A 25,032-nucleotide genomic window follows, 5' to 3' on the forward strand; every position below is an offset into this window, starting at 1 on the left:
CGGACACCACTTATATTTATACTTGTATTTATTACATTTAGTATATTTAGCTTTTACTGTTTCTATCGCTGCTTTTAAAGGTCTTTAGCTGTCTTATGATTGTATTATGTTTATATGTTGTGCACCGCCCAGAGCCCCCTGGGGATAGGGCGGTATAAAAGTCCAAAGAATGAATGAATGAATGAATGAATGAATGAATGAATGAATGAATGAATGAATAAATTCTGTAGTACTAGTATGTTGCACAAAGGAATATTTAGGTCTCTGCTGTGAAACATTCTAAACTGTAAATAAGAATAATCCAGCAAAGCAGCACCAAATTGTGAGTTAATAAAGGTCTAAAGTCTTAGTCAGGATGAATGACTACTCAGTTCTCCTTCTGATTCCTTGGTTTCAGTCTCCATTTTGGTTGATGATTGAGCCAAGGAACAGAAAATTTCAATTACATCTTCTTCACTGTCCATCTTAAAGTTGTTTAATTCTTCAGCAGTCATTACTATTGTCTTCTTGATGTTTAGTTGTAATCTTACTTTGGCACTTTCTGCTTTCAAAGTCATTTCAGGTCTTCAGTATGTTCTGCCAATAATGAGTTGTTGCCTGATGTTAATTGGTTTCAGGTAGCAGGTTCAAGGCTGAATTAGCCTTTTGTCCTTCTGAGACTGGTAAAATGAATACCTAGCTTGCTGAGGATACAGTGTAGATAACTGGGGAATGCAGTAGTAATACTAGCAGTAGTAATACCTAGCTTCACCCCAGTAATAACCTGATATGTGCACAGAGAGCTACCGTTAACATTTTGAGATATACTGATGACGCCTCATTTGGTAATATTCTTTCCACTAAATTTCACTGCACTTTCATCTAAATCTAATCCAGTTTTCTTTATGATATGTTCTGCATATGGATTGAAGAGCTAGGGAGATAAAACACATCCTTATATGACAACTCTGCCAACTGAAGGAGCTGCGTGGTGTAGTGGTTAAGTGCTTTCACTGCCACTGACACGGTCAGGAGTTCGAGCCCCCTGTGGGTCAGATATCCTGGCAGCTGGTTCATGGTCAACTCAGCCATCCATCCATTTCTTGGTAAATGAGTACCTAGCTCATCGCTAGGGGGTAAAGAAAAGCCGGGGAAAGCAATTGCAAACTACCCCACAAAGAGGCTTGCCTATAAAATCACTGCTTTCAGTGGTACCCCAGGGTCGAACACAACTGAAGGGGAAACTTTACTTTATGCCAACTGAAAACCATTCTGTTTCTCTGTATTATGTCCTAACAATAGCCTCTTGTCCAGAGTATAAGTTGCACATCAAAACAATCAAATGTTGGGGCATTTAAAACCAACTGTAACTTTCCATGATCCATAGTCAAAAGTTAATGTATTCCCGTATTGGTCTATCAGTATGCCTCACTGTGCTTTAATTTTCTCTTAATTTCTTGGATATTGTGGAACAGATTTTTTGTTTCACATTTCCAGAGAATCTGACAAACTCAATAGTAGCCTCAAGAATTAGATATAGGACTCGTCTATCTCAGAGATCAGTTCCTATTCTAATGCAAAGTTTGTTGCTGGCCCTGTGGAGAAAGGTCATGCACATGTCAGTTGTGTTTTTAATCATTGGCCTCAGGGAGCTAGACCATGTTTACTTTGTACCTTCTTGTCATCTCTTTGCCATAAGGCTGAAGTTTAATTGTAGCATGTGTCACTGCGTAATTAAAGGTTTGGTAGTTTTAAAGGTGTCAGAGGGATTAAAAGGAAAGTTTGGAAGGGTTAAGAGTGACGCTTTTAATACGTGTATGTATTATATCAGGTAACAGGTAATCAGAAGGCTGCTTGAGAAATAACTGCTAAATAAGGCAAAGCAGGAACATATTCCCTTGATGAGGGTTAGTTCCTCAGAACCTGAACCTGAAGTACCTCTTGGCTAGGATGCCTGCAGATAGTGCTTGACAGACAATCCAGCTGAATTCAGGCCACCGTCTGCCATGTAAGTGGCAGCCAAAAATATTTTGTTGATGGTTGGCCTAACCTTTTTGTTCTTCTGAAGCTGAGCTTTAAGGTCAAGAAACCAAAGGAAAAAGAGCTCTGCCAAAGTAAGTATTTGCTAGAGATGCCTTCAGGTCAGAAAAGACATCAGCATTTATCTCTTGCTCATTTTCTGACTTGCAGTCTTCAGATTGAATGTCACCAACAGTGGGATACACTGGTTTATGGTAAAAGAACAATTGATGCTTTCAGCAGAGCAACCAACAAGGTTGCCAAACATTAACTAGAAGAAGTAGTCTTGTGAACTGTCTATGTGAATTAAAAGATCAGCAAATTGGTTATCTACATATTGAGGTTGTCATTATTTTGTCAAATTAAGCATTGGTACTTTGTTTTTAATGAATAATAAAGGACATTTTCAGCATGGTCCATTTTCGCCTGAAAGTGCAGAAAGGTAGCATGCCAAAAACCAAGAAGAAATTCTAGGGAAATCCTCTGTGGTGTCTGTGTGTGTGTGTGGAGGGCTTCCTCCCATGGAAAGCTGAGTGCCATTAGGAATGTCAGATATCCCCATCTGAAACTTTCTGTAATACCAAGAATTTCTGTGATGCAAATCACTAATGTGAATTTTTTCAGTTTTATTAGTGTAACCTTTTCCCCTTTCCCCATGGGGAGACACCAGTGTGTTTCATTCTATCTTCCAGCCGCTGTTGGCTTATAGCTTGTTGTAGGGATGGAAAGTGTCATCAAGTCACAGCTGACTTATGGAGACTCCTTAGAGTTTTCAAGGCAAGAGATGTTGGGAGATGGTTTGCCGCTGCCTTCCTCCACGGTCTGAGAGAGTTTTGCAAGAACTGTGACTAGTCCAAGATCATTCAGCGTGCTTCATGTGGAAGAGTGGGGAATCAAACCCAGTTCTCTAGATTAGTGTCTGCTGATCTTAACCACTATAGCATGGTAGTTCTCATTATAATTCATAACTGATGATTTTCAGAACTGAATCAGGACACTAACCCTCCTTTGGAAATCAGAGAGCCTGCTTTCTCATTGGTTAGTAGACATGTCTATATCACTGTCAGTAACCTGCTTTTCCTGAAGAAATGGAGTTTCAATAATATTTTGGTATTTGTTTCCAATCTTCTTAGAGCTTGATGGAACTGGAGAAAAAAGCCCAGTATCTCAACAGCAGCAAGTTGAATCCAAAAGTATTACTGAAGAAGACCTTGAAGACTGGTTGGACAGCATGATTTCCTAAGGCTTGCACTTTGGCTGTAACACTAGTATCTGAAAAATGAAGATAATAATGGCTGGATATGAAATATTCATTTGCAAGCATTCAAATTAAGTAGCCGTATTGCGTGACATTTTGAAATGGCATATGCGGACTACTTCCAGGAAATATGTGTGTTATCAGCAGAGAATTATTTATATCAAAATGTCTGAAGAAATGTAATTACATTAATCATAAATTCTTGTAGAAAAATTCAGAACTGTATAAGTGGCTCAGGCAACCTAACACAGATAAAAGCAAAACATGTTCTGGTTTTTGTTGTGCAACTGTAAAGAAGAGCTAGTGCAGCTGTGTGTTAATTCTACAGTTTGTAATACAGCTTTCAAGGTAGTTTCTAACAAAAAATAATAAAGTGTGACAAAATTGGAGTTTGGTTTGTAAATTCTTTATTGCAGTGGGCACTTCTTATTTAAAGGAAAAATGCATAAACATAGCAACTTTACCACTAGTTGACCATAAACCATTATTTTTACTTGTCCTAAAATTTACTTCTATAAGATTGTAAGACAATACATTTCTTTTACCAGCTGCATCTAACAAGCTATTATTGGAACAAGTATGTGATTACCTTTCAAGTATTTCATACAATTAGACAGGAAAGCAACATAACTGATTTAACAAAAAAGTCATTTTAAAATACTAATAAAAATATTTTTGCATAGTTATTTTTGCAAAGATTTAAGGCACTTAATTAGGATTTCAGTGGCAATAAAATGTTTCGGCAAAACTTTCTACCTTCCCATATTAATTAGGAAATGACGTGGGGAATATAAGGGCTGGCTGAAACATTGTTTAATATTACAACAAGTGAATATATGAGGCATTGTCACTCCATGTTCAAGTTCTTAAGTTACAGATGTTGTGCATTTAATACAATACAATAGCCCTTGTAGCTAAACTATCTCTTATTTCATGACAGGGTTTACTAATATATTCATTATTTCTAAATTATGCCTTAATTAATTAATAAATAATACAAATTATTCCTAAACTAGGATAATGAACAGAAATGTTTAAGGTAAGCATATTTCTTTGACGTTTTCCGATATGAAAATTGAAAATCAGTTAATACAAGAGCCTGTTTGTTGATGGTGCAAAAACTCAAGCTGATTGTCCTACAATGAAACAAGTTAGTTTATTGTATGGAGAAGTCAAACACATATTCGTATTATACCATTAAATGGTAATTGCTTGATTTTTGCTTCATTTTGATTTTGAGTATATTTTATTGCTGATGTGTTTATCCAAGTTGATCTTCATATTGTTTGCGAAAGCAATCTCCAGCTGGGAAGAAATCCCAGCATCTTTCTTGATACATTTTCCATACATATGACTCCTGAAATTGAGAGAGAGAGAGAGATGTTTTAAAAAGAAGGAACTATTCTGAAAGAAACAGTGATGAGAATTTTCTTTAAAAAGCATTCAACATACTCTTCTGATCTAAACAACTTTCACCCTGTCCTTTGCTGGGAGTAGCAAATGTGGCTTGTCTTGAGTGATAGTATTCTGAATCTGGCTTCTAACCTGGTCCAGGTGCAGAAGTTGTCTTGGTCACCCTGCTGGAAGTACCTTTGCAGGTAGCTTATTGGGAGAGAATATCCCTATTAATTCTCATGGATTAATATAGAAAATATTTGCTACTCTTATTCTCTGAATATTTTTTTATTCTATAGATTCTACTAGTGGCTTCATCAACTCTGGTATTTTATTCTGCCACTGTCTTCTCTTTAAAACCTTTTAGATTTCTGAAATTAGTTTATAATTTAATACCGTGAGCCTCTTGGTTTGCCTATTTGTATATCAGAAAGGCAAAGAAATGCCTTCAAATAAATCCACATATACAGAGATTGTTTACCTGTCCTGTATGTTCTGTTTCATCCTTATTAATTAGATACATCAGAAAAAACCTGAAAAAAATTAGAAGAAACCATGTTTCAACTGGAGAATTCTATTTCATGACAAAAATGTAATGTAATATGTAAAAAATCTATATGGATATTATCTTTCCATAAAAACTCAGGGAGACAAAATCACCAACATGCAAAGAAAAACCTAAATGGTATACTGGCTTCTGATGTGCTACTGGGCTTAATTCAAAGTGCTGGTGCTAACCTATATAAACCTTATACAGCTTCGGTCCTGAGTACCTGAGAGATCGCATTTGGCCATGTGTTCCTGCCCAGGTACTGAGGTCAAAGGGAAAAGCCTGCCTGGCTGTTATATCATGTCGGATATAAGGGGGGTAGGGGGAACCTAGAGGACCTTCTCCATAGTGATCCCTACACTGTGGAATGCCCTCTCTTTCACATGGCATCTATTCTCTTGGAGATTCAGTGCCTGGCAAAGACCGCCCTGGGTGAAGACTGATTCCTCCCCCGCAGTGGGCCCTTGAGATGTCTGTATACCCCTCCTTTTCGGTGGTTGGGATGCATGAGGGAGATTTTAGATTGTATCTGGGTTTTTAGAATGAAGTTTTATTGTGTTTTTCCTGCCATGATTTTAATGTTGCATGTTTTATTGTAACCCACCCTGAGACTGTGGTAAAGGGTAATAACTGTAAATAGCAATTGAAATAAACTAAAAGAAACCTCCACATTCAGAGGCAGTAAATATCTGATTAGCAGTGCCAGATGGTAACATCAGGGGAAGGCCTCAGCCTCTTTATCCTGTTGTTGGTTCTCCATAGTAACTGACTGACCACTGTGTGAAACAGGATTTTGGACTAAGTAGACCACTGATCTTAATGCTATGGGCTGTTCATCACAGAAGTTGTACTTGGAAATTTATTCCATCATTTTTACTACTAAACTTAACAGTCTATTAAGTACCTAAAGAGTGAACAGGATAGGCAGGAAGCAAGGTCTTCCCAGGACTCAAATTAGTCTGCACTGTGAGACAGCTTCCTGGCCTAATTCCTGGCAGTGAGATTAATAATGCAGGTTGGCAGGATACTTTGTATCTGCTGAAGAAAATAAGTTTATCATGGTTTAAGTCCCACTTGCTTTGTCTTCTTCAATGGAAGAGTGTATACTTGTATGGGGCATATCTAATAGTGCTGCCCATCCCTAGACAGTTTCTCTTGCTGAATATCAATCTTGAACAACCTACTGGCACACCCTTCACTCAAAGACAGTTTCTGCAGAGCAAAGGCATCCAATTTATAAAAGTAGAAGTGGAAGATTATATGTCCTTCAACCATCCTCTACAGGAGCATTGTTGTCTTGGCTGCTAAAGTAGCTGTGCTGTGTGTGAACATGCTTGTTAATGGCACTTAGGAACTTGAAACCAGAGATATGGGACTTTATACATCTGATATGGACCAACATTCTTCCGCACAGTGTAACTTTATGACCAAGACATATTTCCCTGTGGGCCAGAATAGCCACTATTTCTGATATTCTTTTGGCTGCCATGACAGTTACTTTAGAGAAACTGACATCAGTGGGCTGGATTTGGCAATCTAACAGTAAAAGGTTCTGATCCAAATTGGGTTTTTTTTGGTGGGGAGGAGGGTGTTCACCTCTTTCCAGAAGTGCTTTCTAACCCTGGGGAAGTTGATTTCCGAATTCACACTACCCACATGGAATAAAAACCTTGCCAGAGAAGGGCTATATTGCAAAAGGGGTGGAATCACTCCTCCACCCCTCACCTTCTGTAACTAGAGTTCTGCTGCTGAAAATCCTCAGAGCAGTCTTCTGATTCAGAGCAGCTATTAGTCCACAGGGGTCCTGCCAACCTGGAAACCAACATGCCTGAAAAAGGACTGCTGGAGTAAGAAGACAAAAAAAAAGCCATTTGCTGTATTCCCGCTAATTTTTGAATCCAAGCCAGTGGTTTGAAGGAAGGCTTAGTTGGGGGATTGGGGTGGGGGTGGGGAGCTTTTAGAGATGGCTGGTTGGGATTCTGTGGTTGAGGAATCCCATGTAGGTGTTGACCATCACTTGTTTTGACAGGCAGTGAATAGTAGCTCGAGCATTCCTGAAACCCTGTAGTAGAGAGGGAGACTTGGTGACTGGGTTGTCCAGATTAAATGAGGATGCTTTGGAGTCTGGAGTGTGCCACAAGTGCCACCATCAACTTTGTGAATAGGCTGGCATGAAATCTGTGTTTTAGATAATTCCCTTGTCTTATGCCTTTATCAATGGCCCATGGGTATTCCTATATTTTATTTTAATGAATTTACTGAATTCATTTTACTGAGTTCAGGGGTAGCTCATGATTCTTTCACTGAACTGAGAAGAAGGAGAAAAAGAAGGAGAAGAAGAAGAAGAAGGAGAAGAAGAAGAAGAAGAAGAAGAAGAAGAAGAAGAAGAAGAAGAAGAAGAAGAAGAAGAGGAGGAGGAGGAGGAGGAGGAGGAGGAGGAGTTTGGATTTATATCCCCCCTTTCTCTCCTGCAGGAGACTCAAAGGGGCTTACAATCTCCTTGCCCTTCCCCCCTCACAACAAACACCCTGTGAGGTAGGTGGGGCTGAGAGAGCTCAGAAGAGCTGTGACTAGCCCAAGGTCACCCAGCTGGTGTGTGTGGGAGTGTACAGGCTAATCTGAATTCCCCAGATAAGCCTCCACAGCTTAAGCGGCAGAGCTGGGAATCAAACCCGGTTCCTCCAGATTAGATACATGAGCTCTTAACCTCCTATGCCACTGCTGCTCCTCCACCATGAAGGGGGCTCCTCCACCATGAAGGGAATAAGCAAAAGCCCATTAGCTGAAATGCGTAGGATACATAACCCATACCACAATATCTCCTCCATTCTCTGAAGAAAACAAAACCATAATAAGTGAGATTTTATTTTTACGCATATAGATTATTTTTACTCACTCTTTTCCACCATCTAAATACCAGTACATAATTATAAGGAGACGGGTTTTTATAATTTGGGTGTTAAACATGAAAATGGTTGCTGGTTGCTCCTATGTACTGCCCTGTTACCTTGTGTCTGTTCAGTTATGTGCTGAAATACATAAATGCATGGGGGTATTTATTTGTGATAACTGGCTTTAAGAACCCCCCTCTCCACACACAGCTATTATTTGTTTCTCAGTGCTGAATTACTGAACATCTGTAATTTTTTATAATTATATCGTGCCTGCATGTTCTGTTTTGTCAAATGACTTGGGCTGCACTATAACGGAAGAATGGGCATTCAGTCAAAATTTTCTTCGAAGGTTTTTTTCCCCTCCATCAGCTTTCAGTGCAAAAAACCAAACTGCTTTTACAACTTCCTGCTTGATTATTTGTGATACTTTATTTCTGAATATGTGGTTCACCTGAGACTTTAATTTGTAAACTTGTGAAATTCATAAACAAAGACAAGACAAATTATTTTAAAATAAGCAATGACTGTTGATCAACTAAATGTTAAAACTTTGGCAGGAGACACCTCCAGTAGCTCATGTGATTCCTACCAGGACATGAGTATGTCTTCCCCACTCAAAAACAACAAACTATATATATGCTACCTCTCTAAGTATTTTATAAGGACAGTTATAGAGCTGGGGAAGAATAGACATATACTTACAGGTAGTTGGCCAAGTTGTGCTCTTGCAAAGTATGCATTTCAAACCCATGTGGAATTGTGTCAAAGTAGTCATTGCCAATTCCACAAATGAAACATTTTGTCTAGAAATAAAAATATTTTTTGTTAAATGTATCTGACACTATGAATTAATTTAGGTACTTATCAGGAAATTGTACAATATTGAAACACAGCAGAATATAGTATTCTTATTATAATACCTCCATGTCTTCTTTGACTTGCTCCTGCTGATCTCTCAATTCACCAAAGGCATCAATAATGAGACCTATGATACAAGTAAAACAGAAAGCATGAGTAGAGATCTGACTTTTACAAACTCTCTCCATTATACTGCTATTGTTTTTACCCCTCAGATATTGTATCGTGATCTAAGAATGCTTTTCTTAGATAAGGAAACAAAGCCTGATTTACATGGGAGGGATGAACTGGGAGCAATACTGAAGGAATGAACTGGGAGCAATACTGCCAATACCAATACTGGGGGTACATAAAGCACTATAAAATGAGTATTGATCCATACAGGTGCAATACTCAAGAACAGTTCATCTTAAGAGCGTTCTGTCTAGAAAGAGGAGTTACAACTGGAGATACCTGTTAGGCAACAGAAAAAAAGTGGGAATGGCAAAAAAGAAAAGAAGATGATTATGGAACATAGAAGGTTGGGAGGGTCAAAATGCAAAGTATGCCTTAACTAACAGCGTCTTTAAAAACAAACTACAACCACTTCTTTAGACCTGATGATGAGTGGGATTGATGTAAAAGAAAAATAGAGAACACTGTCATTCATTGTTTGTTTCACAACACCATTACATCTGAAGTTGCCCTTAAAAATATGTATCAAGCAGAAATGTCAACAATTCCTTCCCTCAGTAGCCAGCACTGAGGGCACTGAGCACCATGTTATGCAGCAATTATCTTGTGACATTGAACAATGGTTTCAAAAATAGAATCACAGAATAGAATCACAGAGTTGGAAGAGACCATAAGGGCCATCAAGTCTAACCCCCTCCCATGCAGGAATACACATTCAAAACACTCCTGACAGATGGCCATTCAGCCTCTATTTAAAAACCTCCAAAAAAGGAGGCCCTACCCCCTCTGAATCAGTGTATTCCACTGTTGAATGGTCCTTACTGTCAGGAAAGTCTTCCTAATATTTAGGTGAAATCTCTTTTCTTGTACCTTGAACCCATTACTGCTTGTTCTAGTCTCTGGAGCAGCAGAAAACAAACTTGTTGACTGGGTCTTTCACTGTCTGCAGCTCCACTGTTAGACTACAGTGCTGGCTAATGGGATCAGAAATGCCTTATACTTTTCTTTGTTGAAACTTTAAAAATATTCTTTTGAAAAAATGTTCTCACAACCTGTAATCTTCAGTCTTTTCAGACCTGGTGTCTACCTTTAACCATAATGCATCATCATTATCACCACCACCATGATGCACAGGAAAAGAAGAAGGTGAGTTATGAACTCACTGAAGTCATGGGCAGGACCAGGGACAGCAGATCCAGAAAGGGACAGCAAACATAAGACAAGCAGTAGGAGGTGTGCATAGAGAGACAGAAGCCAGCATAGACAGATTCAGAGCCCCTGCCACCAATCTCCTCTACCTTCTGCATCTCATCACATATCACAGCCTGACCCAGCTACACCTCACCCTTCAGTCATCATGTATTCCTTGCATGAGCTTTAGGCTAGACCTGTCCCTTACCGGCAAAACAAAAGTTGTCTCAGAAAAAAAGTGTTTCAGTTGTAAACACTGGCTGTTTTCCTGGTGAAGTGGGTGACGGGCATGCTTAATGGCATGTGAAGAGAAAAGGCATGTGACCATTAATGGGGAATATTGCTCCACCCTGCACACGTGATCACGAAGCTTGGGATGACTAGTTGGTGTGGGTTGGTAGGCAGGACAAGGGGCAGGTGGGGTGGTGTTTTTGGGTTTTTTTGTGGTGATGAGAGAGGAGCTGGAGTACCTACTGGTACTTAAAAAGAATATTCTGCATTGCTAAGTGACCTCACCATCCTGCTACTCTTTCTGCATGTATATAAAAAACAGGAAGGAGACACGAGGCCTTTGCTCTCTGCATGCACACAGGAGGCTCTGCAAACAAGTAGCAAAAACGCTGGCTCCAAACAGGCTCATAACCAAGCTGATGGTGATTCAGTCATTTAAGATCCCAAGAAGACACTTACCTAATCTTATTTTTTAATGGCACTTGGTTTTATGCCAGTAATTATAAGCCTGCTACAAGGAAAGATGAGTAAAATCCAAAATCATCTTAACTGTTAAGTCAACATACCTTGAATGATGGCCAGCAAGATGACAATGACAAAGAAGAAAAATGTGATATCAAACACGATTCGATACATTTCATAAGGGTCTCCTGCAGGGTCTTCAATTTCATCTCCAATACCGCCACCCGCTCTTACACCCACATACATGTGGAATAAGTAACACTAGGAAGAAAAAAGTACTACATTTTTAAAAAGCCAATTGAACTACTTTAAATTAGAAGAGTAAAAAGTACTTTTTTTGCTGTTACTACATCTTGCATTGTATTCTACAGAAGGGAAGTAATTCAACAAAATTTAAGGCGATGTTGTGTAAATGCTAAAGGCAACATGAATTATTTCAAATAAAACTGCTTAAAATCAATGTTTACAATTTAAATCAATTCTTATAATACTGAAATCAAATTCCAGAGATTGTCCATTAGCAGATATGATTGGCACTATGCAGCTCATGAATCACTTTAGTTTCTTTGACAAGACATGTTTAAAATGTGATATACTGGACAAAATACACTAATGACCAACTAATTTGTATGTGCTGGCTTCAATGAAAAAAAATACAATCAAATAGATTTTATCCCTCATTAACTGTGCAGAATTATCTTAAATATGTTCTTTATGTTTCTGCACATAAAAGGATAACGGGCAACTTTGGCTAGGTGGGGCTGAAGGGGGTATGTGGTTGCATTAGAATTGTGAAGGTAATTGACTGGCCGACAGTATCAATTGGCAGTTACTTTGCACTAGTCAGCTGGAACTGGGAGACAATAAAGCTACATCAATGATTTGTAAATTAGATAAGTCTTGAGGAGCATTCAAAATTGGAAGGGGCATCTGGGATTTTAGTCAGGTCCGTCTCACCATTCACAATGGATTCCTACAGTAAATAAAGGAGAGATATTTTAAACTGTTCACCTGCATTGAGGATAAAAACCCAGATTTCTCACACAGACCCTTTAAAAACTGGCACAAAACAAATAGGACTTGAACCTAACATTAAGGTGCTGCCTGATGGCCTTCACACATTAAGGGCTCATTTAATAGAATCATACAGCTGAAAGAGACCACATGGACCATCAAGTCTAACCCCCTGTCATGCAGGAATACACAAGCAAAGCACTCCTGACAAATGACCATCCAGCCTCTGTTTAAAAGCCTCTGAAGAAGGAGACTCCACCACCCCCTGAAGCACTGTATTCCACTGTTGAACAGCCCTTAGTATCAGGGAATTCTTCCTAATGTTTAGCTGTAACTTCTTTTCCTGTACTCCATTACTCTTGTTCTAGTCTCTGTAGCAGTAGAAAACAAGCTTGCTCCCTCTTCAACATGATATCCATTCAAATATTTAAACATGGCTATCATGTCACCTCTTAACCTTCTTCACTAGACTGAACATACAGAGCTCTCTAAGCTGGAACATAGGATATATATACTTGATATACTAGTATCATTTTCATACTGGTCATCAATATAACTATAGAACATTGTCTTGTCTAGACAGTTTTAATGTCCTTTTAAAAGTTCTGTTCTAAATCTATCTGCCACTTCAGATCCTCCCAGGGCCATATCTTGGTTGAAACCCAGTAAACTAACTGTTCATTCCACTCCATTCCTGCTCTTTGTCAAGGGTGGCTTCTAAGTTATGGACCATCTCCATAAAGAGGTACAGTAAACCTCCCCCCCCCCCACTATTCACTTTCGATATGGAAACAGGCATTTTGCAGTAAATTTCACATGGAAGATTATATGTTGAAAATTGTATGGTTGTGTTTCTTTTGTGTCTTTGTGATGGTTTCCTGTGCATTAGGGATTTTTTGTAAACCACCTGGAATCACTGCATGATGAGAAAGGCAGAATATTAATATTAATACTGCAATAAATAAACGAGGAGTGTATTCACTGATAAAGTATTTGGGACATTGTCATAGATTAAAAATGACTGCCTTATCGAAAGACCCATGAAAATCTCCTTTGGTGGACAAAGACGTGCAATCAAGAATGTGACAATGATCCTATGGTCTGAATTAACAGAACTGGCAAACTTTTTCTGTCAATTTTCATTTCACATAATAATATTCACTTTTGAAAGATAATTTTTCTAATTTATTTAAAAGTTTCTTAGATTTGTAGGCTGACTGAAGTATTCTCCCTCAGGAATTCCAAAGAACAATTGTTCGAGGTTCTCTCCCACCTTGGGTGTGAAATTCTTTATTAGAGTTTTAAGAAAAATAGTATCAAGTACAGACGTTATACAGCCACAATGCACAGCCCACACTTCCCCCTCCAGTCTCACAATCCAGGAGTACCTTTGATAGAGAGAGATTAAGGAACTATAAAGGTGCCAGAGGGGATGGCAAAGAAATACTTCCCCTGTGTGAATTGCTGCTGTGCTTGTGAAAATGTGGTTGTGACTTACCTGATCCACTTGTTGCCATTCAGGAGGGCGAGGGGAAACAGAGACAATAAAGCACATCTGGCCACATGTTGCCTTAAGGGAAGAACCATCATCCTGACAAGCATGTGAATTGCCTGCCACATCAGGCAGGTGAGGGGGAGGAGCTGTGGGCCTCCGTGCCCATAGAAAGCAGGCCAGCGCACACTTGGGCCTCCTTTGGGTCTCCTTGGCAACAGTTTGCCCACCAATTCTCCTTGTATTTACTTAGTTCTGTTTTATGTCCTCTTTATTATATGCAGTTTTGTTGTTTCAACACACCTAGTGGGTTGGGACAGATCCTCTGGGGGGAGGCAGTACCTGCGTGCCTGCCTTGCCAGTCAGGAGGGTCCCCATAAGGAGCCTTAGGGTTGTGGCAAGCCACTAAGCCACATGCCCAGGTGTGGGCAGTTGGCTGGTCCTATGTCCCCCAGCTGGCAAGGGGAGAACCATGCAGAGGCTGCCACCCAATTTGGTCCCAGTAACTTGCCAGCCCATGGGGTCCCCACATACAGGCGTGCTAGGGGTGAGGTGTTCCATTGGGTCAGCAGGAGGGTTGCCTAATGCCTGATCTGTCCCAATGCTGCACTTCTGCTCCTTTGCTAATAATCAATAAATCAGCTGTGGTGAGCAAATGTTACCATCAAAAACAGCGTGTATTTAGTTTGCTTCCAGATCTCTCCTCCATTTCCCTCCTCAGATCAGCAAAGAGGGGGATAATATCTACCAACTGTCACTGCAGCCCTTAGTGCTTTACCTGAGCTATTCCACCTCAGGGTCCCCAAACCTGTGAAGTATTTTTTTGCAGGGCATCAGGGGGCAAAGGGGGATCACCAGCAATACCTTTCACAACGTTTGTTCCATCTGTGGTAGTTAACATCCAACCTAATATTTGTGTGCTTTTAAACTTTTGTCTACAACATCAGTATTTTACAGCTGCTAGATAATTGATTCCATGGTGATATTCTTGGTTTAAATTTTTTTAATGATGCCCTCTAACTTACAGTCATCATGTCATCACACTTCATGTCTGGCTCATCCTCATCTTCACTCTTGTTATAGAATTTGCGGAAGAAGTTGAATGCTACCACTGTGTAAAGGTATACCACTACAGCCAGGAGTCCGACAGTCAGCACGAGCTATGTGTAGCCAAAATAAAACATCACACAAAATGAAAAGGCAATTAAGAATCGAAATCCCTCTCAATATTGATTAATTACCTAGAATCCCTACACCATCAATCTGAAACATTCTAATTTTTAAAAACTGGTGACACCATCTTAATATATTCTGAATGGCATATCATTTATACTATTTCAAGTAGGGTTTACAGTACATAAGCGCTTCCTAAAGCTTAGAAACAAACATTAGCTTAGATGCCTAAAGCTTAGAACAACATTGTTCCTAAAGCTTAGAACAACATTGGCCAGGTGAACCAGTCTGCAGGTTTTAAATTGCTCTATGAATTGGTTTTTATCAATTGATAAGTCGTGCATGTGGAGTAGCTCACCACAGTGGGAAGTTTCCCTGAGCCGAATCTGTAGCGTATAGAGTGGCTCTTAGGTTGTCCTCTGGAATGACCTTTTCAGCATTACTGATTAATGCCTAAGGAGTGTGTGTGTGTGAAAACACACGCCAGTATCAGGAAGTGCAAAACACTGTTATTTTATAGACATTAAATGGGCTCTATCCCATCATTTGGAAAATAGAAAATGTCACTACGCAGTACAATCACATGAAGAAAATGACTAAAACAGCGCAAAATATAGTCTACTCAATACATGGAAATGAGATCAGCTAACCGCTTGCTAATTACAACAGCAGGGCAGTCACTGGTAAAGTCAGCTGAATTGACAATTGATTCTAAAAGGGGCCACAGCCCATCAAATAATCCCAGTGAATAGACTTAAGCATACTTAATATTGCATTCAACAGCTACACAGTTTATAATTATTTTTAAATGATTTATGCAAACAAACAAAATTGTATTCCATGCTGATCAGAAACTGAAACTGACATTTTACTTAGGCGGGCAGTTTTTGTTGTACAATAACATAGATGAAAAGTATATGTAGGTTTAAACAGTATAATAACATGATAAACCTCTGAACATGAACAGCAATTTATTGTCGAAGGCTTTCACAGCCGGATTCAACTGGTTATGGTGGGTTTTCCGGGCTGTGTGGCCGTGGTCTGGTGGATCTTGTTCCTAACGTTTCACCGACATCTGTGACTGGCATCTTCAGAGGTGTATCGCAGAGGGAAGTCTTTTACACACTGTGTCCAGTGAGAAGGGATTGTTTTAGTGGGGTATAAATTGCCACGTCCCCAGGTGGGGAACCAATCAGTAAGTGTTTGGATGGAACTTGCTATGCAAAGGTGTGGTTGATAGTATAGTATTGCAGGTGGGTTTTTTCAGTCCAGGAAGTGATTCACATTGCATTCCCTGCAGGGAGTGATTCACATTTGCATTCAGTCCAGGGAGTGATTCACATTTGCATTCCCTGCAGCAGCAGCAGTACTGGTGAATGCAAAACCTGTGTTTGGGAATAGTCCATTGTCCATGAACTTATTGGACAGCAATGTTTGGAAGGATATAACTTCAGTTCTGAAACTACATCTGTGCTTGAGCCCCAGTGGCCCTTGGGCAAACAAAATGGTTTGAGGCTTAGACCCCTTCTGACAACGCAAAATAATGCGTTTTCAAACCACTTTCACAACTGTTTGCAAGTGGATTTTGCCATTCCGCACAGCTTCAAAGAGCACTGAAAGCAGTTTGAAAGTGCATTATTCTGCATGTGCGGAATGAGCCTGAGAGCTGCTGAGCCAGTGTTGTCAGGTAAAAGTGTTAATTAGGATGCATTAGAATGTATCATATTCAGAAACTTCAGAAACTTCAACTAGTTTGTTGATGGGAAATGCTGTTCTTTCCACAGCTAGTGGGACTTGGATGAACACTGGGAATATGGTTTACAAGCTCCTATATCGTTACTGATGCTGTTCTAAAAGTTCCCTGCCCTTCCCCCAAGAGTCTTATTACACAACAAGCACATCAAATAGGGAACTGGAGAAGCTGATGCTGAATTGTCTCACAGCAAAGATTCACACATGACCAGCAGTGAGTCAGTCTCTCCTTTGAGGCTTCTGCTAGTCTCACCTGGAGGAGAAACTGGCGAAGTTAGAATTTCCCCTGCTTTTGCCAAAGACTGGTCAATTTCAGCTCCTTTGCAAGTGTACTAACTGAAGGCTGTTAAAGAAAGGAGTGGGGTGAGCAACAGCAGAGCAATCTATTCTTCAGGTAACAAGGTTCCCCCTGGGAGCAAACTTTTGTATAAAAATAAACTTGGTGTTCTTGTCTGTGCAAGGATGAGCTGAAGAAACATCAGTTCTAATCACTGCATATAATAGCTCATTTTATTTTAATGGAAACCTATGACCTTGGTGAGCTAAGTTTTACCAGTATAAGACAAAGAATTGACAAAATGTAGAAATTATGGAATTAAGTACTGTTATTTTGACAAAGTAACTAGAGTGGGAAGGCAGTCATACATGAATTGGCAATAGCTGGCTCCATCTAGAAGGAACATAAGGAAAATATCATTTCCCTCGCAAGTTGTGACATTGACCATGAAATTCTTTGCAGACCCTGAGAGATTAAATAAAATAGAATACAAGTGTGATTGTAGGGAAGGAGCAGTTATAAACTTCAAATTTTGGTCAGTACAAAAATGGTTTCCTTTTTAGTGGCCAACCATAGGATGTCCTTGTTTCTCAGATGAAAGAGAAGGTGACTGAACAAGTGGTGACTGCCCGACATCAGTGATTCCTGAATGAAGTGGATGTTTAAGGTCTATTATAATCTGATTTCAGGCCTGGTTATGGAACTGACATTGTCTTGGTTACATTTGTGGATGACATGCACCTGGAGATGAACAGGGGTAGTGCTACTCTGTTAATTCTTCTGGTCCTCTCAGCAGCTTTTGATCATGGAATCTTCCTGGATCACTTTTCGGAACTGGGACTAGGAGGCATTGTACTGCAGTGGCTCTGGGCCAACCTCAAGGGCAGGTTTCAGAGCACGGTGATGGTACATCCAGAATGTTTACTCAAGTAGGTCATAGGGACCATATTCCCATCTTTTTCCATCTACAGTGCCTCAATCTACAGTGGCTTCCAGGCTCAATTCAAGGCATGGTATTGATCTTTAAAGCCTTGTACAGCCCAGGACCAACATACCTTAAGGATCACATTCTCCCATATGAACATACACTCCCATAACCCAGTCATCATTGGATGGCCTGCTTAAGTTGCCCCCACCATCTGAAGCTAGATAGGTGGTAACCTGAGAAAGGAATTTCTTGGACATGCACCACAACTTTGGAACTCTCCCCAGGGAGATTTGTCTGTCTCCCTCTATTGGTGGGAGCAGGTAATACTTTTTTTGTTTCCAGAGGCGTTCCTCCCATTGGGCAAAGTGGGCAGTTGCCCTGGGCGCAGCCCTGTGGGGGGCGCAGGTTTGTTTGTGGGATTTTTTGTATTTTCAGTGTTTTTCCATTTTTGGCTTGCAGAGGGCGCAGTTTTTAGGCTAGCAGCACCAAAATTTCAGGGATGTTTTGGGAGACTCTCCTGATGCTATCACCAAGGTTTGGTGAGGTTTGGTTCAGGGAGTCCAAAGTTATGGACTCTCAAAGAGGGTGCCCCATCCCCCATTGTTTCCAATGGGAGCTAATAGGAGATGAGGCTACACCTTTGAGGGTCGATAACTTTGGACCCCCTGAACCAAACTTCACCAGACCTTGGGAGGTCATCATCAGGAGAATCTTTTACTGATAATTTCACCATCAGGTTCCTTGTGAAGTTTGATCTAGGGGGTCTAAAGCTATGGACTCCCAAAGGGGTTGTTCCATCATCCATTGTTTCCAATGGGAGCTATCAGAAGATGGGGCTACACCTTTGAGGATCCCATAACTTTGGACCCCTGAACCAAACTTCACCAAAACTGGAGGTAGAGCTTAAATTCAATTAGGAGTCTCCTAAAAGATACCCTGAAAAAGTTGGTGCTGCTAATGCTTAACAATTAACCCCTGCCAGCAGGCACCCTCCCAAATTCTCCCTAGATTTTCCCTTTTAAATCCCCGCCTTCTGACATGGATTTAAAGGGAAGAATCTGAGGTCCCTAGTTCTAAACATTGCAAGTGATGCTGTTTTCCCAGGGGTGTGGGGAGAATCAACCCCAAAATATCATCACTTCCAAGGTTGTTTAAACTTGGAACCCCAAGAATTCCCTCCCTTTAAGGTGGATTTACAAGGAGGAAGATCATGGGCTCCCTAGTTTAAACACCATTGAAAATGATGCTGTTTGGGGGTGGATTCCAGCATCACTTGTTTAAACTAGGGAGCCCAGATTCTCCTTTGAAACATTGAAAGTGATGCTGTTTCCCCCAATTGGGGGTACTGGATACAATACCATAAAATGTTTTCATAGCAGTAATAAAACATTTTGAAAGCATTTTGAAAATGTTTTCAAAAAATTACTTCTGCTGTGTGGCATGGCTTATTGCTGTGTTCAGATTTGTGAGTTGGGGCATGTTCTATAATGTGATGGTGACTTTGAAACAACCTGGTGTAAAAAATCATTGCTTGGTCACAGTGGGGGAGGGTGGCTGCCCATGGGGGGCGCCAAACTCCAGTTTGCCTAGATAAGCTACTGGGCGTAGCTACAAGGGGGGGTGCACATTGCATTGGGCACACACCTGGGGGGCATCAAACTCAGGTTTTGCCCAGGGCTCCAGTTTGCCTAGTTACGCCACTGTTTGTTTCATTCGGTATACTCCCAATAATGGTTACTGGCTCTCCTTCTGCTACTGGTTATTCATTTTTAATTGAATTATCTTATATTTTTAAATGCATTTTAATTGCTGGAATATTTTAATGCCTCTTATATTCACTGCCTTGTGGAACCCGATCAAGTGAAAAAAGGTATAAAATGTTTTCAATAAATAAATCAATAATAAAATTAATATGATCAATCCAATCCAGTTAATGAAATCTGCACCCACGTGCAACTTTTCATGTGGGCATCTGTGATGGACCTAAGAAGCAGATACAGGCAGAAAAGCCATAATATAAAGTGTTAATTCCCCACATAATGTGAGTTATAGGCAAGGAGTGGGTGGAGTTTTAGGAGGAGTGAGAACTTCATGCAAGATTTGAAGGAGTTCAACTCTTGAGTTCTAGAGACAGCAGACATGTGTTTGCGAAAGACCTGTAGTTTTGGTGGAAAGAGAGTACTGGAAAAGGGAGACCATACTCTAACCAAAAGGGGAAAATACTTCTAGGGAAGAGAAGAATTTCCAGCCCCGGGTCTAAGAGGACTATTATCTCTTTAAGAAAGTGAGAGTAAGATATGGTCTCGCTGCTGAACAGAGCAGAAAGACTTTTGTGAAATTAAAAGGAAGGCTGGGGAAACATATTCACAACTTGAGTGTCGATTAGGAGGGAGCATTTTGTGCCATCACTTCTAATCTGCTTAGCAATTCAGTGCAGTTAGCTCATAGCTTATTGGCTAGGAGCTGTACCATTAGAGAGATTGACAGATATACCATATGAGGTGGTTGATAAATATAGCATCCCTAAAACCTGACCTTTGTATAACTTTATATGATTAACACATATTTCTTTGACATTTCAGGTTCATTGACAGACTGTTTCATTTAGTAGGTGACTTACAGCACAATCCTAAACAAAGTTACATCCTTCTAAATCCATTGAAATCAATGGGCTTAAAAGGGATCATTTCTGATTATGATGTCATGGTTAGTTTGACAGACACTTATGTTACTGGAAACTCACCTGTTTGCCATTGTGAGTTACAGAAGATAGAATAGTACGCAGAGTCTTAAACCCCATAGCGATATCGAGTAAGTGAGCAGCAAAGAAGAAGTTGTTGTAGTGACCAAGGATGGACATAGTTGTATACCAAGCTAAGTACAAGAAGGACTGAAGAAAATGTCAGACACACACACACACACACACACACACACACACAGAGAGAGAGAGAGAGAGAGAGAGAGCGCTATTAGGTATCCTAGGCCAAATGGACAAATGAGTGTTGTATCACAATCAATGGTTTTCCTGCAACTTTGCAGAGTCATTACACACACACAGCGACTTTTTTGCATTGTGAACTTCCAGTAATTAGAAATTATATCATACCCCAGTCTGTGAGTTGCTGTATTTCTGAATCTGTGGTGAGCATGCCAACATATTAGACTTCATGTTGGCAGCTTAGCCTGTATATCCTACATATCCCTTTCATATATTCTGCCACCACCTAGAGATTTTGAGTATATTAAGAGGCTGCTCTAGGTTAAACAATAATTCTCTTCTTGAACACAGGATGCATGAGTGTGTAAGATAAAGAAGAGCTCTTGCTTCTCTTTTCTCCCTCAAAAGGTAGTGTGAGCTTAAAAGCCAGAATGTTGAGGAAGTTACAAAGAGTAAAAAAGGTGTGATTCTACGCACTCACAAACTAATGGTGGAAGGGGGGAACTAAGTGGTGAAACTACATAATACAAAAAGCAAAGGGAAAGTACTTTTTTGGTACCTAAAGCACTTGCAAGACTTCAGAATTTTCCCCCTTTGACATGAGTTACTTTCCCCCCAGCAAGTGTCTGGGCTTGGCAGAATGACTAGGACCTCATGGCAGGCACACATTCAACTGGTTCTCCACCACCTGCACTGGCACCAAGTGGAACACTGGATCAAGTTTAAGGTTTTGGTACTGACGTACGAAGCCCTAAACAGTCTGGGGCCAGAATTCATCCAAGACCCTTTCTCCTGGTACATCCCCTGAAGATTGCTGCAATTTCTGGTGGTCCTCTTTCGCCTTAGTTCTTGGGATAGTTAGGGTGCCAATCATATTGTCTGGTGGAGATGGTAAAATACCATGTGAGCTGCGTGTGCCACCTGTGCCTCCAATTGTCAGGGAGGCATCAGGGTACAGGGTACAGTCAGTTGTACTCCATCAAGTTGCACTCCATAGCACCTAAATATGAACAACTGGATCTACTTTCAACCCAGCTCTGAAAATTAGATCCAGGGTGTGGCCCACTTTATATGTCTGACCTGAAGCAAATTGGGAGAGTCTCAGTGCTGACATGCAAGTTGCCAGATCTGAAGCTTGTCTGAAAGCAGCAGCAGCAGCATGGGCACTGAAATCTCCCAAAATAAATAGCCTGGGAAACTCCAAGGCCCAACATTATGCCCCCTTCTGTTCTCCTTTGGACCCCTTAACATCTATGGGGCCCCACCCTCTTTCCTTTTTTCCCTGGGAGGGTTTCTTTTTATTAAGATTTTCAGTAGGACGCCAATATATATCTTGTATCATACGCTCTTTATGGGATTTTAATGTTATGCTCAGTGGAGCCGATATTATTTGTGATGTGTTATTATATATTATATCATTGTTGTTTTAATTATGTTGGACACTGCCCAGAGCTCTTTGGGGGAGGGGTGGTATAAAAATCTGAAAATAAATAAATAAAATAAATAAACCTGCCACCACCTCCAACAGAGTATCTGCCAGTGTGTTAGGTGGATGGTACATCAACCAGATAGCCAAACTTTCTTCAATATTCCATGCCAGGCTAACATACTCAGTGCCTGGAATTTCCAGGATGGGGAGTGCTCTGTAGGAGAAAGCCTCCTATACCAACATTGCCACTCCCCTCCCCTGACCCTCTCTCCACAACTGATAATTTTCCTAGCCTCTCTGCCAGCATCTCTTGGATGGGACAGAAATATCTCCTGCCAATTATTTTCTCATAATCATAGGGCTCTTTGTATACAATCCCTATAGTGCAAAGTGCAAAGGAATTGGGTGAAGTGCAAAAAGGAATTAATAGGTATCAGACCACAATAAATTCTTCACTAGTCTTCTGTGCATCTCCAGTGGTCAAGTTATTGGGACAGTTAGCTAGGTATGATATCTGATTTTGCCACTCTACTCTTCTTTTGGCCATCTGGGATTTTATATGCTTTGTGGTTCACTGGAAACTTACACAGGGCCTGGTCTGTTCTTTTCCTAAAATGTGGGGCATACCTAAAGGTGATATATATTAAAATTGTTTAATTTAAAAAAACAAACAAATATATTTGATTGAATTACTAACATATTTTTCCTATAATATTAACAATTGTATCTACTGCTAAAAATATCCCACACTACCAAACATCACACATGCATAAAAATATTACAGTGAAGTGAACAGAATGATCATTAGGAAGTGAATCCACATCACAAAACCCACAACTAAATCTGATTCCATGCAAGAGATAATAGTTGTAGAAATCCACAAAAAAAATTGAGAGAATACCTACAGTTTACACACCATTAAAAACCCCAGTTAATATTATTGTAAACTTGCTGGAATTAGGGACTATTTCTGGTTGTGAAATTCACTGAGAATCATGCAAACATAACACTACACATGCACATTTCTGTAAAAGTAGTCTTTCTCCTTAACTGAGCACATGTACCACATTTGTTGAATGTTATTCCCATGCTACATATCTCCCAATCCTCCATCTTCTGAATCACAAGTAGATTTTAAACTGCAGGCGGATTTTAAATAGCACTTGGGTCATTCTTCATAAGAGCTGACTACAAGTCTTCCTCAAGAATAATTTCTTTATTGAAGCCTTTACACTTGTTATATGCACTTCTAGGTTCAAATTTATATTGCCTAATTCAATCTTCAAAGGGTTCTCTAACTTTTATTGTAGGGGTACTGCTTTCACCAAGGATCTGTGGGGCAGATCCACCTCATTTTGGAATTCAAGTACATTGGCTTCCCTTTACACTTAAAATTGTACTTCTGATAAGAGAGGATCAATGAGCATGAGGATCATTCCTTATTCACACCAAGCCCTGTGCAGCCCAGCCAAAAGAATAAAAAGGCAGAGTTCTTTTTGAAGAGAAATACTGTATACTTACATTATCTGTAAAGACTACACCGAGCTTCCAGATATGGTACTTGGCATCAATAGAGCCTAACCTAATAAAAATAATTCAATATTTATATCAGTATTAATTATTTGATTAAAATATTAACACATTTTATCACATTTAATGCTGGCTATTTGTTCCCAGTTCTAAATATATTTTAAGACTATTATGGAGGCATGTTGGCTATATTCTGATGAAATAGAGAAGTATATTTTACAACACTTAGGATGAACTTCAACAAATGTTGCCACTCTATGTTTGATCAATATTATGAATCGTATGTATTACTTTTTACCTTCCCCAAACTGATGGTTTGTGCCAAATCACTGTAACTGGAAAGAAAATTCAGAAATCTATTTGAATGTTATGGTTAGAGATACAGGAGAAGTACTAGGATGCCCAATTATTTAAACAGTGTTCCACACATCCCTCCCTCCTTTCCTCACCATCCAAATCTCCTGTGAAAGCCCACAAGGTTCAAAATTCTTCTATTCTTCAACATTACCCATTCCTTTATCAATACCAATGAGGCAGCTTCAAAATACAAATTTAAATTTGGCAATGAGAAACCCCCTCTTTCCTTTGCATCTTGAATATTTTTTAATTTAATTCTTGGTTTCTTATCTTTCAAATAAAATTACTTATATTTTTCTGCCACTGTTTAAAACATAATGCAGAGTTGATTATTGGTATTGGAAACAAAAATAGCATTCTTAGCAATACATTCATTTTTATCACCAAACTCCTTTCCATTAAAGATAAATTAATTCTATTCCATCTCAATAAATCCTTCTTTTGCATCATTCCACCTAACTCTATTGTAAGAAGTTGTTTAATATCTTGACTCAGGAATTGCTATAAAATGCAAGGAATCCTCTCTTTGTCAATGTTCCAACATAGCAAACTGGTTTTGAAACTTCTCATTTTCTTCCTCATGGTGTACCATTTTTTGGTCAACACTATCTGACTTACTCCTTTTTTCTTTAAACTACTAAGCATATTTCTCAGTTACTACATCAAAAGCTCCAAATTTTTTTGTTTTCTTATTCATCATCATCAACCTTTTATTGGCATGAGTTTATAGTACAACAGAAGGGTTGAGGAGGATTAGGATTAGGTTAGGATTAATAGATACAAACATTATAAATAGTTAATTAAAAATTTGTTAAAAAGAATAGCAATCAATAAATACTAAGATCTAAGGCAGATCTGTTGCGCCAGCGCCAAGAATTTAGCAACGTCTAAGGATCTCTGAGGGCATTGATCACAGAGCAGATAAAAAGCCTTAACTCTATCTGGTGAGAGGACATAATTCTCAGTATGAAGATCTATATACTGTGTTCTGATTGAAGCATATAAGTCACATTCTAAAAGGACATGTTCAATTGTTTCAATGTCTTTTTGTGAACAAGGACATGTTCTTTGATGGTAAGGAATCTGATGAAATCTGCCACTCAAGACTGCTGAGGGAAGCGCATTCAAGGG

General features: G+C 39.6%; 2 protein-coding genes across 2 annotated transcripts in view; one reads left to right on the top strand and one right to left on the bottom strand.

Annotated features, from left to right (window-relative positions):
- Window positions 1–3,645, top strand: part of AVEN (apoptosis and caspase activation inhibitor) — a 169,705-nt gene extending 166,060 nt beyond the window's left edge. Inside the window, exon 6 of the mRNA XM_048484284.1 lies at window positions 3,132–3,645. Coding sequence (XP_048340241.1) covers window positions 3,132–3,241 — 110 coding nt within the window. The 3' untranslated portion in view covers window positions 3,242–3,645. The remainder of the gene's footprint in view (window positions 1–3,131) is intronic.
- Window position 3,646: 1 nt separating this feature from the next.
- RYR3 (ryanodine receptor 3) overlaps window positions 3,647–25,032 on the bottom strand; it is a 372,359-nt gene continuing 350,973 nt past the window's right edge. The window contains exons 99-106 of the mRNA XM_048484286.1: window positions 23,536–23,596; window positions 20,391–20,537; window positions 14,543–14,677; window positions 11,116–11,272; window positions 9,016–9,080; window positions 8,798–8,898; window positions 5,133–5,184; window positions 3,647–4,613 (exon numbers count right to left, since the gene is read on the bottom strand). Of these exons, the coding sequence (XP_048340243.1) occupies window positions 4,518–4,613; window positions 5,133–5,184; window positions 8,798–8,898; window positions 9,016–9,080; window positions 11,116–11,272; window positions 14,543–14,677; window positions 20,391–20,537; window positions 23,536–23,596 (814 nt within the window). The 3' untranslated portion in view covers window positions 3,647–4,517. The remainder of the gene's footprint in view (window positions 4,614–5,132; window positions 5,185–8,797; window positions 8,899–9,015; window positions 9,081–11,115; window positions 11,273–14,542; window positions 14,678–20,390; window positions 20,538–23,535; window positions 23,597–25,032) is intronic.

This window comes from Sphaerodactylus townsendi, linkage group LG02, assembly GCF_021028975.2.
Source record: "Sphaerodactylus townsendi isolate TG3544 linkage group LG02, MPM_Stown_v2.3, whole genome shotgun sequence".
Lineage (NCBI taxonomy): Eukaryota > Metazoa > Chordata > Lepidosauria > Squamata > Sphaerodactylidae > Sphaerodactylus > Sphaerodactylus townsendi.